Genomic DNA, 16885 nt, shown 5'->3' on the forward strand with positions numbered 1-16885 from the left:
TTTCAGTATTTCAGTTAAGGCCCAGTCTTTGTGTGGACTTTTGTCTCTGACTGGACCTCCAACATAAAAGAAAAAAGCTCGCTTGACACTCAGGCTTTATTATCACACTTTTTAGCATATTATGCTGAAGCATCTATAAAACTTAAACATGTTATTACAGTGAAGATAAGGGACAAAAGAAACTTCTGCCTTGATTTTTTCTATTTTTATGAATATCTTTGAAAGTGTAAGGTTAGATACAATATTAAATGATTTGAAAGACCATGAATTTTGAAAGTTTGAAAGGATAGCTTAGTGGAACTTTAAGAGTTTAAGACCTGAGGGAATCATCATTGCTAGGTTTAATGTCGGTACCTATATATTTGTTTCGGTGTAATCCACATGTTTTTTTATTAAGGGAATGATTTTGTTCAATAATGTATAGAATGAAAATGTGAGAGGTTGAATTCACTGTAACCAAAGGAGATTTGTATTCATATACTAAAAAGGATCCTGTGGTGAGAGCATACTCTTCATGGTAATACTGTTTCTTACTTATTGACATATAGAATCAGAGAATCACCTAAACTGATCTGAAATTATGGTTATGGTATATTTTTTGAGTGATTCATTGTATATGTGAAGATGTAATGATAAAGATTTTAATTTTCAGCGGTATGTTCTACTGTGTGGTGTAGGAAAAGCACGGGATGAAGCACGAACATCAGCAAAGAAACTAACGAAGGAAATTTGCAAGCTGTTTAGCAAGAAGTTTAGTATTGATATTGCAGAAGGTACTAATCATTTATACATTTTGTTTACTTTCTCACTATACTGAATCAAATAGAAGCATATTTGCACTCATGTCTTGATAAAGCAGCTAGACCTTGACACAAGGAGCCCATTCCTCTAACAAAGTATTTGTACTTCCCATGAGCCACCTTTCTTGGTTGGTCAGGCATTACCTTTGTAAGTAAATGAAGTCATTTTTTTTCTACAAGAATGTAATCTTAGCCATATCCATAATGATGGTAAACCAATTTGAGAGTCCTTTTTACAGTTATACCAATTTGATTATGTTAAGCAAGTGCAGTAAGCTGATGATATTCATGTTGGCAACCATAAAGTTATGGTGCTGAAAGTTTATGTATATTATGTTTGTGTAATTGTAGTTTGTGCTCAGAAAGTTTCAGCTGTTGCACAATAGATATAGAATTGTAAAGTGTGATCATCTTCAACTAGTTTGCTAATATGAATCATGCTTCAGCAAAGTATGGAATAGCATCTGCTGTTTACTTCAACCATCTCTTGTGACACATCTTAAAAGTAGCTGGGCCCTTCATGCTTGAGAATAATTTCTTTCTTCTCATTATCATTATATTGGGAGTTCAACCAATCAGATTGGGTCTTTAGTGGCTCTAGAAGATGATTAAGTATCAGGCATGCTGTCATATTCACGAAATGAGTATTAACACTGTGTGCATTTTTTTCATGTTGAAGGCTCCATTCACAGACAAAAGTCCACATCAAGTCTGGGCTTTAATTGAAATAGAGAGAGAATTATGAAGTGGAAATAGAAAAGACAAGGGAAAGTATTGATGAATTTTTAAGGATGTGAAAGACCTGTCTTTTGAAATGTGCATGGTCATAGGTATTGGGAAAGGCATGAGAAGGTAGAGAGTTCCAAAGCTTTGATGTGTAGGGAAAGAAGCAGGTATCAAAATGGCCTATCCTTGAGTTGGTGATGGCCATACGATAATTGTGTGATGCAGCATCTTGCTGAGTATTGCATGGTCTAGCTAGTGGTGGGAGTACACAAGCAGCTAGCTCTCAGGAGCAAAATCTAAAGTAACATCTATAGAAGAGGGAAAGTGAAGCAATGTTGTGGTGTTAGGAAGTTAGCCTGGGACAGTTTATAAAAGGGATTGCTTTCAATTTGACTGTCAAGTGAGAATACAGAGCTAGAACCACCCTAAATTGAGAAGTACTCCATACAAGGATGAATCAGTCCTATGTATAAATGGAGCAACTGGTCAGAAGAGAAGAGGTTTCGACATCTAAACAGGACACCCAGTTTCTTAAGAGGCAGACTTAACTGTTCCTGTAATGTGGCATTACAATAAAGAGTGGATGTTACAGTTATACCAAGAATGTTTATTAAGTCAAGAGGTGGAATTACAGAACTGTCAAAGGAGAGGCGAGAGTTTTTAGAAGTTTCCTATTGAAAGATGGGTAGAAATTGGGTCTTAGAGGCATTAAACTTAACATGATTTTGTGTATCCCACTGAAATATCCTATCTAAGTCTGAGTTCATTGAGGAAGCTGTGTCAAGATGAGATGCAGATCGAATGAGAGAAGAGGGAGCAGAATCGAAGGATGTGGATGAATTCAGTGTCAGTTTTTAACATGGGCTAAAAGGTTAAAAAGCAGAATGCAGGGAGGAGTATGAAAGGAAGGTAACTGAAAGCTTAGATGGAAGTGCAGTGAATTTGGGAATGTGGTCATGTGTGAATGAGGTGTTGAAAGTTTGTACAGAAATACAATTGAAGGTTGTAGAATCAGTAGTTATATACAAGGTAGTGAGATACAGGAATAAAAAGGACAGTGCATGGTGGACACAAGCGATCAAAAATGCTGTGGAAGAGAAGAAAAAGGTATATGTTAGATTGCTCGATATGAATATTCCAGTGGAAGTTCAGCAAAGAAGGAGGGAAGAATACAAAATATTTAAGTGGAATGTTAAAGAGCTGATAGAGGAAAGCAAAGAAAGAGTAGATGAAGATTTTGGAAGGAATTTAAATGGGAAGTTTCTGGATGATAAGAAACTATACTTTAAGTTGGTGAAAAAGGAAAGAGGTGGATATATGAGTGAAAATGTTGATGTAAGAAGCAAGGAACGTGAGTTCCTGAATCAAAAGGAGGGATGTGGGAGAAGGTAAGGCAGCAGTTGTTCCATGCATGTGTATGGAGATGGAAGGAAGAGGATACAAGTGCAAAAAGGGAAGTAAGAAAGGCAATAATGAGGCTGAAGGTAGGAAAGGCAACTGGTGTGGATGGAATTATGGCTGAAATGCTGAAATATGGAGGAGAAAGTGTGATAGAGTGGATACATCTTATATGTAATTTAACATGGAAACAGAATGTTGTGCCTGAGGATTGGATGAAAGCTATTATTGTGTCTTTACTCAAAGGAAAAGGTGCTAGGGATGTAGCAATTATAGGAGAATAAGTCTGTAACATATGCCAGGAAAAGTGTATGCAAGAATATTAATTGACAGTGATGGAAGTGACTGAATGCATACTTAAGTAAAGAGCAAAGGTGGGAGGAGGTGAGGCACCAGTTGTTCCATGCATGTGTATGGAGGATGGAAGGAAGAGGATACAACTGCAAGGGCCTATAGCAAAAAGGGAAGTAAGAAGGGCAATAATGAGGCGGAAGGTAGGAAAGGCAACTGGTGTGGATGGAATTATGGCTGAAATGTAATATGGAGGAGAAAGTGTGATAGAGTGGATGCATCTTATATGCAATTTAGCCTGGAAACAGAATGTTGTGCCTGAGGATTGGGTGAAAGCTATTATTGTTTCTTTACTTGAAGGAAAAGGTGCTAGGGATGTATGTAGCAATTATAGGAGAATAAGTCTGTTAAGTATGCCGGGAAAAGTGTATGCAAGAATATTGATTGACAGTGATGGAAATGACAATGTATACTTAAGTAAAGACCAAGGGGTTTTAGGAAAGGTAAGGGATATGTGGATCAGAATTTTGCTGTAAAGATGACCGTATAAAAGTGTTTAGCTAAAGGTAAGAAGTTGTATGCAGCTTTTATGGATCTGGAGAAAGCATATGACAGAGTTCAGTAGTATGCTTTGTGGGATGTGCCAAGGATATATGGTATAGGGGAATTACTGTTGGATGGTATGAAAGCCTTTTATAGAGGAGCAAGTGCATTTATAAGAGTGGACAGAGAGCTCAGCAAAAGTTTTGGGATACATGTAGGTGTGAGGCAGGTCTGTGTGATGTCACCATGGCTTTTTGATATTTACATATTTATTATACTTAATCGCTGTCTCCCGCATCAGCAAAGTAATGCAAGGAAACAGACAAGACATGGCCCAACCCACCCACACACACGTATATACATAAACACCCATACGTGCACATATACATACATATACATTTTAACGTATACATAGGTACATATACATATATACTCATGTACATATTCATACTTGCTACCTTCATCCATTCCTGTTGCCATCCTGCTACTCATGAAATACGTCCATTGACAGCATGTCAACCCCTGTCTACCACATCTTTCCAATTCACTCTATTCCTTGCATGCCTTTCACCCTCTTGTATGTTCAGGCCCCGATTACTCATAATCTTTTTCACTCCATCCTTCCACCTCCAATTTGGTCTCCTGCTTCTCCTTGTTCCCTCCACCTCTGACACATATATCCTCTTTGTTAATCTTTCCTCACTCATTCTCTCCATGTGTCCAAACCATTTCAACGCACCCTCTTATGCTCTCTCAACCACACTCTTTCTACGACCACACATCTCTCCTACCCTTTCATTACTTACTCGATCAAACCACCTCACACCACTTATTTTTCTCAAACATTTCATTTTCAACACATCCTTCCTCCTCAGCACAACCCTATCTATAGCCCATGCCTCGCAACCCATTGTTGGAATCACTATTTCCTCAAACATTACCATTTTTGCTCTACGAGATAACATTCTCGCTTTCCACACGTTCTTCAACGCTCCCAGAACCTTCTCTCCCTCCTCAACCCTGTGACTCACTTCCGCTGCTATGTCCACTCCCAGATATCTAAACACTTCACTAACTCCAGTTTCTCTTCATACTTTTTTTTTTTTTTTTTTTTTTTATACTTTGTCGCTGTCTCCCGCGTTTGCGAGGTAGCGCAAGGAAACAGACGAAAGAAATGGCCCAACCCCCCCCCATACACATGTACATACACACGTCCACACACGCAAATATACATACCTACACAGCTTTCCATGGTTTACCCCAGACGCTTCACATGCCTTGCTTCAATCCACTGACAGCACGTCAACCCCTGTATACCACATGACTCCAATTCACTCTATTTCTTGCCCTCCTTTCACCCTCCTGCATGTTCAGGCCCCGATCACACAAAATCTTTTTCACTCCATCTTTCCACCTCCAATTTGGTCTCCCTCTTCTCCTCGTTCCCTCCACCTCCGACACATATATCCTCTTGGTCAGTCTTTCCTCTCTCATTCTCTCCATGTGCCCTAACCATTTCAAAACACCCTCTTCTGCTCTCTCAACCACGCTCTTTTTATTTCCACACATCTCTCTTACCCTTACGTTACTTACTCGATCAAACCACCTCACACCACACATTGTCCTCAAACATCTCATTTCCAGCACATCCATCCTCCTGCGCACAACTCTATCCATAGCCCACGCCTCACAACCATACAACATTGTTGGAACCACTATTCCTTCAAACATACCCATTTTTGCTTTCCGAGATAATGTTCTCGACTTCCACACATTCTTCAAGGCTCCCAGAATTTTCGCCCCCTCCCCCACCCTATGATCCACTTCCGCTTCCATGGTTCCATCCGCTGCCAGATCCACTCCCAGATATCTAAAACACTTCACTTCCTCCAGTTTTTCTCCATTCAAACTCACCTCCCAATTGACTTGACCCTCAACCCTACTGTACCTAATAACCTTATTCACATTTACTCTTAACTTTCTTCTTTCACACACTTTACCAAACTCAGTCACCAGCTTCTGCAGTTTCTCACATGAATCAGCCACCAGCGCTGTATCATCAGCGAACAACAACTGACTCACTTCCCAAGCTCTCTCATCCCCAACATATATATATATATATATCCCTGGGGATAGGGGAGAAAGAATACTTCCCACGTATTCCCTGCGGCTACCTCGCTAATGCGGGAAATGGCAAATAGTATGAAAAAAAAAAAAAATATACATATATAGCTGTGTAGGTATGTATATTTGTGTGTGTGGACGTATGTATATACATGTGTATGGGGGTGGGTTGGGCCATTTCTTTCGTCTGTTTCCTTGCGCTACCTCAAAACGCAGGAGACAGCAAAAAAAAAAAAAAAAGAAAAAAAGATATATATATATATATATATATATATATATATATATATATATATATTGGGAGGTGAGTTTGAATGGAGAAAAACTGGAGGAAGTGAAGTGTTTTAGATATCTGGGAGTGGATCTGGCAGCGGATGGAACCATGGAAGTGGAAGTGGATCATAGGGTGGGGGAGGGGGCGAAAATTCTGGGAGCCTTGAAGAATGTGTGGAAGTCGAGAACATTATCTCGGAAAGCAAAAATGGGTATGTTTGAAGGAATAGTGGTTCCAACAATGTTGTATGGTTGCGAGGCGTGGGCTATGGATAGAGTTGTGCGCAGGAGGATGGATGTGCTGGAAATGAGATGTTTGAGGACAATGTGTGGTGTGAGGTGGTTTGATCAAGTAAGTAACGTAAGGGTAAGAGAGATGTGTGGAAATAAAAAGAGCATGGTTGAGAGAGCAGAAGAGGGTGTTTTGAAATGGTTTGGGCACATGGAGAGAATGAGTGAGGAAAGATTGACCAAGAGGATATATGTGTCGGAGGTGGAGGGAACGAGGAGAAGAGGGAGACCAAATTGGAGGTGGAAAGACGGAGTGAAAAAGATTTTGTGTGATCGGGGCCTGAACATGCAGGAGGGTGAAAGGAGGGCAAGGAATAGAGTGAATTGGAGCGATATGGTATACCAGGGTTGACGTGCTGTCAGTGGATTGAATCAAGGCATGTGAAGCGTCTGGGGTAAACCATGGAAAGCTGTGTAGGTATGTATATTTGTGTGTGTGGACGTATGTATATACATGTGTATGGGGGTGGGTTGGGCCATTTCTTTCGTCTGTTTCCTTGTGCTACCTCGCAAACGCGGGAGACAGCAACAAAGCAAAAAAAAAAAAAAAAAAAAAAAAATATATATATATATATATATATATATATATATATATTTGCGTGTGTGGACGTGTGTATGTACATGTGTATGGGGGGGGTTGGGCCATTTCTTTCGTCTGTTTCCTTGCGCTACTTCGCAAACGCGGGAGACAGCGACAAAGTATAAAAAAAGAAAAAAAAAAAAATAATATATATATATATATATATATATATATATATATATATATATATACCCTGGCTTAGTCCACTAATAACATTTCATCCCCTGAATACCCCATCATTCTAATTTTCAATCTGCCCCATGCATGCATTTCACCCTCCTGGATGTTCAGCCCTAAATAATTTAAGATTATTTTCACTTCAGCATTCCATCTTCCTATTGGTCTCCCACTTCTCCTTGTACCTTCCATTTCTGCCATATATATCCTCTTTGTCAACCTCTTTTCACTCACAGGATGGCCTAGATAATGATAAGTCAGTTGCCTGTGCTGTCTCTGCAAACATTGCTAATAGAATTATCTCATGTTTTATAATTTCATATGAACAGTAAAGTTGTAATGTTGTAAGAGAATGTTTGGAATTTGAAAGTGAAGACAAGTTTGATCGCGAGGAGCCTAGTTGACAACCTCCACAAAAAGCAATCAGCTGACTGCTGGTTGGCTGGCTGGTGGTACTTACAGCATATGGGTAGGAATTATGGTTAGCATATGAAAATTTTGCACTTTCTGTGAAACTGATTTGCAGAAATAAATGAACATAATTTTTGAATATCAAAAAATTAGACACAGAAATGCCTGTAAGATATTGTCGCTTTACAAAGTTCTTCATACCTTCATTGTCTGTTGACAGTTTTTTTCCACAGGCTTTCAGACACCTTTTTTTTTTTTCTTATTTTTGCAGTCAGTGTATGATGGGTCACTTTGCTGAGGATGTTCGGTTTCTCATGAAACTCCTTAGCCCTATCATAAAGCATCAGCTGAGAACTTGCGATGCCTTTGTTCCTTGGTTGCCGGAACCATTCATATAACACTTTACCCAGGCTGGTGCACTTAGGGTCATTTAGTTTTTTCTTTAAGCCATGGGTTCCTGTGATTTGCTATCAGCATAGAATTGCCACATTTTCTCATGCTGGTCACACACTTGTACTGTGACTGTCCTTGGTCTAGTTTTTGCAGAATTTCAATTTTTCTTTTTTTACTTTGAGGATTACACTTCCTTGTAGCAGTATTGCACTCACACTTGCCTTGTGATGGGAGAAAGAATTGATATCAAATGAAGGGCACAGAGGTTGCCTAGCAGGAACCAAGACTCCTTGACGACTTATGCTTGACTCAGCGTCAGTCATGGGTTAAGCATCAGTGACTGCAGCACAGTGATGGGAATTTTGAATGGCCAGATCTTTCATTAAGTAGATTATTTTGTTAGATAGATATTTGAATGTGAGATACTCTACCTGTATTGGGGAGAAGCCCTAGGAAAGTTTCAGGCGAATAGAGTATGCTATCAGAAGGTATTTGAGTAGGGAATCATAGAGACTTTTATGCCATGGCAGCGGCCCTTCACCCCCCAAAACAAGGGGAGAGTTCCTAGGAGAAGTAAGGCATAAGTGATTAAGTAGATTTAAGGAGAGAAATTCAAGATTCTGTGCTGTTGAGGCATTTTGTGTTAGAATGGTAATGAGAATAGATATGTTAGTCTTGCTTGTCAGAGCAGCATGCTGTACAAAGAAGATAATGTGCCTTTGGGTATTGGACCTAAACTGAGAATGAATGTCAGAGTGTGCTGAGAGACTGTGCCTTTGATCTAACCTTTGTAAATGGTAATTAAGTTGAATAGGTGGATTAATAATGAGATGGCTGATGTCAGAATGTTTTGTAATTTTTTTCTCAGGTGGTAAAGTGAAGAAGTCTTCACGTGGGGAATTCAACTTTGAGAACATCATGAGTAGATTCTGTGGTCTTTCTTACTTTGATCAACATCATATCACAAGTACAGTGGCATCTCAGGTAAGTTGCTAAAGAATAGCTCTTGTTAACTTGACTCTTTTTTTAACTTCAGTATTAGCTTTTAGAATGAAGCTCTGGTATGGTATTCTTTTTGATGAGGGATTAAGTTTTTAAGAATTTTGTCTATATTTTCACATTACTTATTATTGTCTCTGATTTTTTAAAATAATTAATTCATTTTAGTTGAACTACTGTAACAAAAGCACTTCTTTTAGGTTTTGGAGATGCTCTCAGGTTGTGGCTCTGGCATGTCTAACTATCTTCCAACCCATGACCACATTGCTTTCTTGATGGACCTGATGGAAGTTGCACTTAATGTTCATGGACTCATAGAACTTTGTATTCAGGTTTGTAGTAATTTCTTTTTGCTAGATGATTAATGAAACATTAGCTTTACAGTTTTCTATTTCTTGGAGTTTCAGATTATTCACTAATACATTGTATCATCTAAGTTTCCTGTGTTACTTGAAAAATTTGAATAAAATCATAGAATTAGAAGTGAAACCCCCTTTTTATGAAAAGCTTACAAAAATAGCATTTAGAAAAATAGGAAAATCCTAAAATTTTGTTGATGGGTTAGCAGAACTAGACTAGTTACTGCATAACATCGGAAATAAACTGTAATGTGTATTTTGCATTGTAGTTAGCAGAATACATTGTTTTCTGTCTACAAACATACAATCTCTCCTTGTTACACACAACACATGGCGACACTTAATTCATTTAGCTCATAACTCTAGGTTTTCCTGCGGTGAGCACTGTGTGCTAACCCTGCCTTTTGGCAAAATGGTAGGAGCAGTAAAAAAAAAAAAGTGGTAGTATCAAGTAGGAACATTGGATAGGAGCCTCTGTAAAGACTGCTAGAATTGCCCTCTGCCACTGGCCTGTTAAGGCTTAGGCACTAAAAGCTAAGAAGTGGCACTGAAGTCCACTAGTGTTATGGAGACTCTGTTGCCATGGCCACCCCCTTAGGGGAGTTCCAGGTGGAACAGGCATCAGAGATATAGATAGATAGAGAGATAATACTTCAACAATGAAGCATGCTTTTTCTGCTTATATAGCATTGTTATCATTGTGAAGAATTTAGATAATTCACCTCATAAACCACATGCTGTGTTTCACCACTTACCTCCTTTCTCTAATACCTATTTTCACATTCCAATTCGTACTGCCTTTTCTCTAATGCCCACATCCTACCTTCTGCATACCACGCACATCCCTTGCACATATAAGCAGTGCTTTCCTAAATAACTTCTGTTCATCTTCCATTCTGCTAGTTTTTGTTTACTCTCACCATATACCATTCCTCACCCAATCTTTCTTGGTATCTCTTCCCAAATGTCTCTTTTTCAAGTTCACTCACTTTCACCACACTCCACCTGTCATCTCTTTTCCTAAAGCTACTATTAACTTACACATTTCCACCAAGAAGTGATCAGACATCTTACCAACTTCCCCTTAGGATATTTACATCTGGCATTCTCTCATTGGCACACATCTGTCACTTAGTACATAATCCAGTAATGCCTACTCTTAGGGAGAGTGGCAGGATTGCAATCTGTTGAGAATGAGACAGCCCGGGAAGTGATTCTATTGTTGTTTGCTGATGATGCAACACTGGTTATCTTGGTGAACCAAAGTGGGTATGTTTGAAGGATTAATAGTTCCAACTATATTATATGGTTGTGAGGCATGGGCTGTAGATGGGGTTGTGCAGAGGAGGGTGAATGTGTTGGAAATAGAATGTTTAAGGGTAATATATGGTGTGAGATGGTTTGATGGGGCAAGTAATGAAAAGGTAAGAGAGATGTGTGTTAATAAAAAGAGTTTGGTTGAGAGAGCAGAAGAGAGTGTGTTGAAATGGTTTGGACATGTGGAGAAAATGAGTGAGGAAAGATTGACAAAGAGGATACATATATGTCAAAGGTGGAGGGATCAAGTAGAAGCGGGAGACCAAATTTGAGGTGGAAGGATGGAGTGAAAAAGATTTTGAGCGACCGGGGCCTGAACATACAGGAAGTGAAAGGCTTACAAGGAATAGAGTGAATTGGAATGATGTGGTATATCGAGGTCATCGTGTTTTCAATGGACTGAACCAGGGCATGTGAAGTGTCTGGGGTAAACCACGGAAAGGTCTGCGGTGCCTGGAAGTGGATATGGGGCTGTTTTTTCGGTGCATTACACAGAACAGCTAGAGACTGAGAGTGAAAGAATGAGGCCTTTTTTGTCTTATCCTGGTGCTACCTTGCTGAAGGGGGGGGGGGGATGCTATATCCTGTGTCACGGGTAGCGAGAGGAACGGATGAAGGTAAGCAAGTTTGAATGTGTACATGTGTATATATGTTTTTTTTGTTTTTTTTTTTATTATACTTTGTCGCTGTCTCCCGCGTTTGTGAGGTAGCGCAAGGAAACAGACGAAAGAAATGGCCCAACCCCCCCCCATACACATGTATATACATACGTCCACACACGCAAATATACATACTTACACAGCTTTCCATGCCTTGATTCAATCCACTGACAGCACGTCAACCCCGGTATACCACATCGCTCCAATTCACTCTATTCCTTGCCCTCCTTTCACCCTCCTGCATGTTCAGGCCCCGATCACACAAAATCTTTTTCACTCCATCTTTCCACCTCCAATTTGGTCTCCCTCTTCTCCTTGTTCCCTCCACCTCCGACACATATATCCTCTTGGTCAATCTTTCCTCACTCATCCTCTCCATGTGCCCAAACCACTTCAAGACACCCTCTTCTGCTCTCTCAACCACGCTCTTTTTATTTCCTCACATCTCTCTTACCCTTACGTTACTCACTCGATCAAACCACCTCACACCACACATTGTCCTCAAACATCTCATTTCCAGCACATCCATCCTCCTGCGCACAACTCTATCCATAGCCCACGCCTCGCAACCATACAACATTGTTGGAACCACTATTCCTTCAAACATACCCATTTTTTCTTTCTGAGATAATGTTCTCGACTTCCACACACTCTTCAAGGCCCCCAGAATTTTCGCCCCCTCCCCCACCCAATGATCCACTTCCGCTTCCATGGTTCCATCCGCTGCCAGATCCACTCCCAGATATCTAAAACACTTCACTTCCTCCAGTTTTTCTCCATTCAAACTCACCTCCCAATTGACTAGACCCTCAACCCTACTGTACCTAATAACTTTGCTCTTATTCACATTTACTCTTAACTTTCTTCTTCCACACACTTTACCAAACTCAGTCACCAGCTTCTGCAGTTTCTCACATGAATCAGCCACCAGCGCTGTATCATCAGTGAACAACAACTGACTCACTTCCCAAGCTCTCTCATCCCCAACAGACTTCATACTTGCCCCTCTTTCCAAAACTCTTGCATTTACCTCCCTAACAACCCCATCCATAAACAAATTAAACAACCATGGAGACATCACACACCCCTGCCGCAAACCTACATTCACTGAGAACCAATCACTTTCCTCTCTTCCTACACGTACACATGCCTTACATCCTCGATAAAAACTTTTCACTGCTTCTAACAACTTTCCTCCCACACCATATATTCTTAATACCTTCCACAGAGCATCTCTATCAACTCTATCATATGCCTTCTCCAGATCCATAAATGCTACATACAAATCCATTTGCTTTTCTAATTATTTCTCACATACATTCTTCAAAGCAAACACCTGATCCACACATCCTCTACCACTTCTGAAACCACACTGCTCTTCCCCAATCTGATGCTCTGTACATGCCTTCACCCTCTCAATCAATACCCTCCCATATGATTTACCAGGAATACTCAACAAACTTATACCTCTGTAATTTGAGCACTCACTCTTATCCCCTTTGCCTTTGTACAGTGGCACTATGCACGCATTCCGCCAATCCTCAGGCACCTCACCATGAGTCATACATACATTAAATAACCTTACCAACCAGTCAACAATACAGTCAACCCCTTTTTTAATAAATTCCACTGCAATGTATATATGTATATGTCTATTTTATTTTTTTATTTATTATACTTTATCGCTGTCTCCTGCATTAGCGAGGTGCCGCAAGGAAACAGACGAAAGAATGGCCCAACCCACCCACATACACATGTATGTACATACACGTCCACACATGCACATATACATACCTATACATCTCAACTTATACATATATATATATACATACAATGACATATACACATATACACATGTGCATAATTCATACTGTCTGCCCATATTCATTCCCGTCGCCACCCTGCCACACATGAAATGACAACCCCTTCCCCCGAAATGTGCGCGAGGTAGCGCTAGGAAAAGACAACAAAGGCCACATTCGTTCACACTCAGTCTCTAGCTGTCATGTATAATGCACCGAAACCATATCTATGCACTGAAACCATAGCTCCCTTTCCACATCCAGGCCCCACAAAACTTTCCATGGTTTACCCCAGACGCTTCACATGCCCTGGTTCAATCCATGGACAGCACGTCGACCCCGGTATACCACATCGTTCAGATTCACTCCATTCCTTGCACACCTTCCACCCTCCTGCATGTTCAGGCCCCAATCACTCAAAATCTTTTTCACTCCATCTTTCCACCTCCAATTTGGTCTCCCACTTCTCCTCATTCCCTCCACCTCTGACACATATATTCTCTTTGTCAATCGTTCCTCACTCATTCTCTCCATGTGGCCAACCATTTCAAAACACCCTCTTCAGCTCTCTCAACCACACTCTTTTTATTACCACATATCTCTCTTACCTTTTCATTACTTATTCGATCAAACCACCTCACACCACATATTGTCCTCAAACATCTCATTTCCAGCACATCCACCCTCCTGCGCACAACTCTATCTATAGCCCACACCTTGCAACCATATAGCATTGTTGGAACCACTATTCCTTCAAACATCCCCATTTTTGCTTTCCAGGATAACGTTCTTGACTTCCACACATTTTTCAATGCTCCTGGAACTTTCGCCCCCTCCCCCACCCTATGATTCACTTCCGCTTCCATGGTTCCATTCGCCGCCAAATCCACTCCCAGATATCTAAGACTCTTCACTTCCTCCAGTTTTTCTCCATTAAAACTTACCTCCTAAATGACTTGTTCCTCAACCCTACTGTACCTAATAACCTTGCTCTTATTCACATTTTCTCTCAGTTTTCTTCTTTCACACACTTTACCAAACTCAGTCATCAGCTTCTGCAGTTTCTCACACGAATCTGCCACCAGTGCTGTATCATCAGCAAACAACAACTCACTCACCTCCCAGGCTCACTCATCCACACCAGACTGCATATTTGCCCCTCTTTCCAAAACTCTTGCATTCACCTCCCTAACAACACTATCCATAAACAAATTAAACAACCATGGAGACATCATGCACCCTTGCCAGAAACCAACATTCACTGAGAACCAATCACTTTCCTCTCTTCCTATACTCACATGTGCCTTACGTCCTCAATAAAAACTTTTCACTGCTTCTAACAACTTGCCTCCCACACCATATATTCTTAATACCTTCCACATAGCATCTCTATCAACTCTATCATATGCCTTCTTCAGATCCATAAATGCTACATACAAATCCATTTGCTTTTGTAAGTATTTCTCGCATACATTCTTCAAAGCAAACACCTGATCCACACATCCTCTACCACTCCTGAAACCACACTGCTCTTCCCCAATCTGATGCTCTGTACATGCCTTCACCCTCTCAATCAATACCCTCCCATATAATTTCCCAGGAATACTCAACAAACTTATACCTCTGTAATTTGAGCACTCACTCTTATCCCCTTTGCCTTTGTATAATGGCACTGTGCAAGGATTCCGCCAATCTTCAGGCACCTCACCATGAGTCATACATACATTAAAATAACCTTGCCATCCAGTCAACAATACAGTCACCCCCTTTTTTAATAAATTCCACTGCAATACCATCCAAACCTGCTGCCTTGCCGGCTTTCATCTTCCGCAAAGCTTTTATTACCTCTTTTCTGTTTACCAAATCATTCTCCCTAATCCTCTCACTTTGCACACTACCTCAACCAAAACACCCTATATCTGCCACTCTATTATCAAACACATTCAACAAACCTTCAAAATACTCACTCCATCTCCTTCTCACATCACCACTACTTGTTATCACCTCCCCATTAGCCCCCTTCACTGATGTTCCCATTTGTTTCCTTGTCTTATGCACTTTATTTACCTCCTTCCAAAACATCTTTTTATTCTCCCTAAAATTTAATGATGCTCTCTCACCCCAACTCTCATTTGCCCTCTTTTTCACCCCTTGCACCTTTCTCTTGACCTCCTGCCTCTTTCTTTTATACGTCTAGTCAGTTGCATTATTTCCCTGCAAAAATCGTCTAAATGCCTCTCTCTTCTCTTTCACTAATAATCTTACTTCTTCATCCCACCACTCACAACCCTTTCTAATCTGCCCGTCTCCCACGCTTCTCAAGCCACAAGCATCTTTTGCACAAGCCATCACTGCTTCCCTAAATACATCCCATTCCTTCCCCACTCCCCTTTCGTCCTTTGTTCTCACCTTTTTCCATTCTGTACTCAGTCTCTCCTGGTACTTCCTCACACAAGTCTCCTTCCCAAGCTCGCTTACTCTCACCACTCTCTTCACTCCAACATTCTCTCTTCTTTTCTAAAAATCTCTACAAATCTTCACCTTTGCCTCCAAAAGATAATGATCAGACATCCCTCCAGTTGCACTTCTCAGCACATTAACATCCAAAAGTCTCTCTTTTGCATGCCTATCACTTAACACATAATCCAATAATGCTCTCTGGCCATCTCTCCTGCTTACATACGTATATTTATCTATCTCTCTCTTTTTAAACCAGGTATTCCCAATCACCAGTCCTTTTTCAGCACATAAATCTACAAGCTCTTCACCGTTACCAATTACAACACTGAACACCCCATGTACACCAGTTACTCCCTCAACTGCCACATTACTCACCTTTGCATTCAAATCACCTATCACTATAACCCGGTCTTGTGCATCAAAATTACTGACACACTCACTCAGCTGCTCCCAAAGCACTTGCCTCTCATGATCTTTCTTCTCATACCCAGGTGCATATGCACCAATAATCACCCATCTCTCTCCATCCACTTTCAGTTTTACCCATATCAATCTAGAGTTTACTTTCTTACACTCTATCACATACTCCCACCACTCCTGTTTGCTACTCCTTCCCTTGCTCTTGTCCTCTCACTAACCCCTGACTTTACTCCCAAGACATTCCCAAACCACTTTTCCCCTTAACCCTTGAGCTTCGTTTCACTCAGAGCCAAAAGATCCAGGTTCCTTTCCTCAAACATACTACTTATCTCTCCTTTTTTCTCATCTTGGTTACATCCACACACATTTAGACACCCCAATCTGAGCCTTCAAGGAGGATGAGCACTCCCCGCATGACTCCTTTTTCTGTGTCCCCTTTTAGAAAGTTAAAATACAATGAGGGGAGGGTTTCTAGCCCCCCGCTCCCATCCCCTTTAGTTGCCTTCTACGACACATGAGGAATGTGTGGGAAGTATTCTTTTTCCCCTATCCCCAGGGATAGGGGAAAAAAACTTATCATTTTACAAATTTTATCAACAAATACAAATTAGATAACTTTATTGTTGATAAGATTTGTAAAATGATAAGTTTATGAACACTCGTTGTCTGTCTTGGACAATTGCATGTTTACCAAATGGTGTCATAGCTTTGTCTCTTTGATGTATATGAACTTACTATTATATTTCTCTCTTGTGTCTCCCCTGATGATGTAATTATTACGCGAAAGTGCACTTGGGAACTTATCGTGTTTCATTTTCCCCCATGGACTCGTAGGAATGTATGTATATGTGCATGTATGGGTGTT

General features: G+C 40.5%; 1 protein-coding gene across 2 annotated transcripts in view; it reads left to right on the forward strand.

Annotated features, from left to right (window-relative positions):
• Positions 1 to 16885, forward strand: part of LOC139760017 (mediator of RNA polymerase II transcription subunit 12-like protein) — a 456094-nt gene that overhangs the window by 219115 nt on the left and 220094 nt on the right. For both annotated transcript variants that reach the window (XM_071682758.1, XM_071682766.1), the window contains exons 15-17: positions 653 to 773; positions 8873 to 8988; positions 9204 to 9335. In XM_071682758.1, the coding sequence (XP_071538859.1) occupies positions 653 to 773; positions 8873 to 8988; positions 9204 to 9335 (369 nt within the window). The remainder of the gene's footprint in view (positions 1 to 652; positions 774 to 8872; positions 8989 to 9203; positions 9336 to 16885) is intronic.

The sequence above is a fragment of the Panulirus ornatus genome, chromosome 3 (assembly GCF_036320965.1).
Source record: "Panulirus ornatus isolate Po-2019 chromosome 3, ASM3632096v1, whole genome shotgun sequence".
Classification (NCBI taxonomy): Eukaryota; Metazoa; Arthropoda; class Malacostraca; order Decapoda; family Palinuridae; genus Panulirus; species Panulirus ornatus.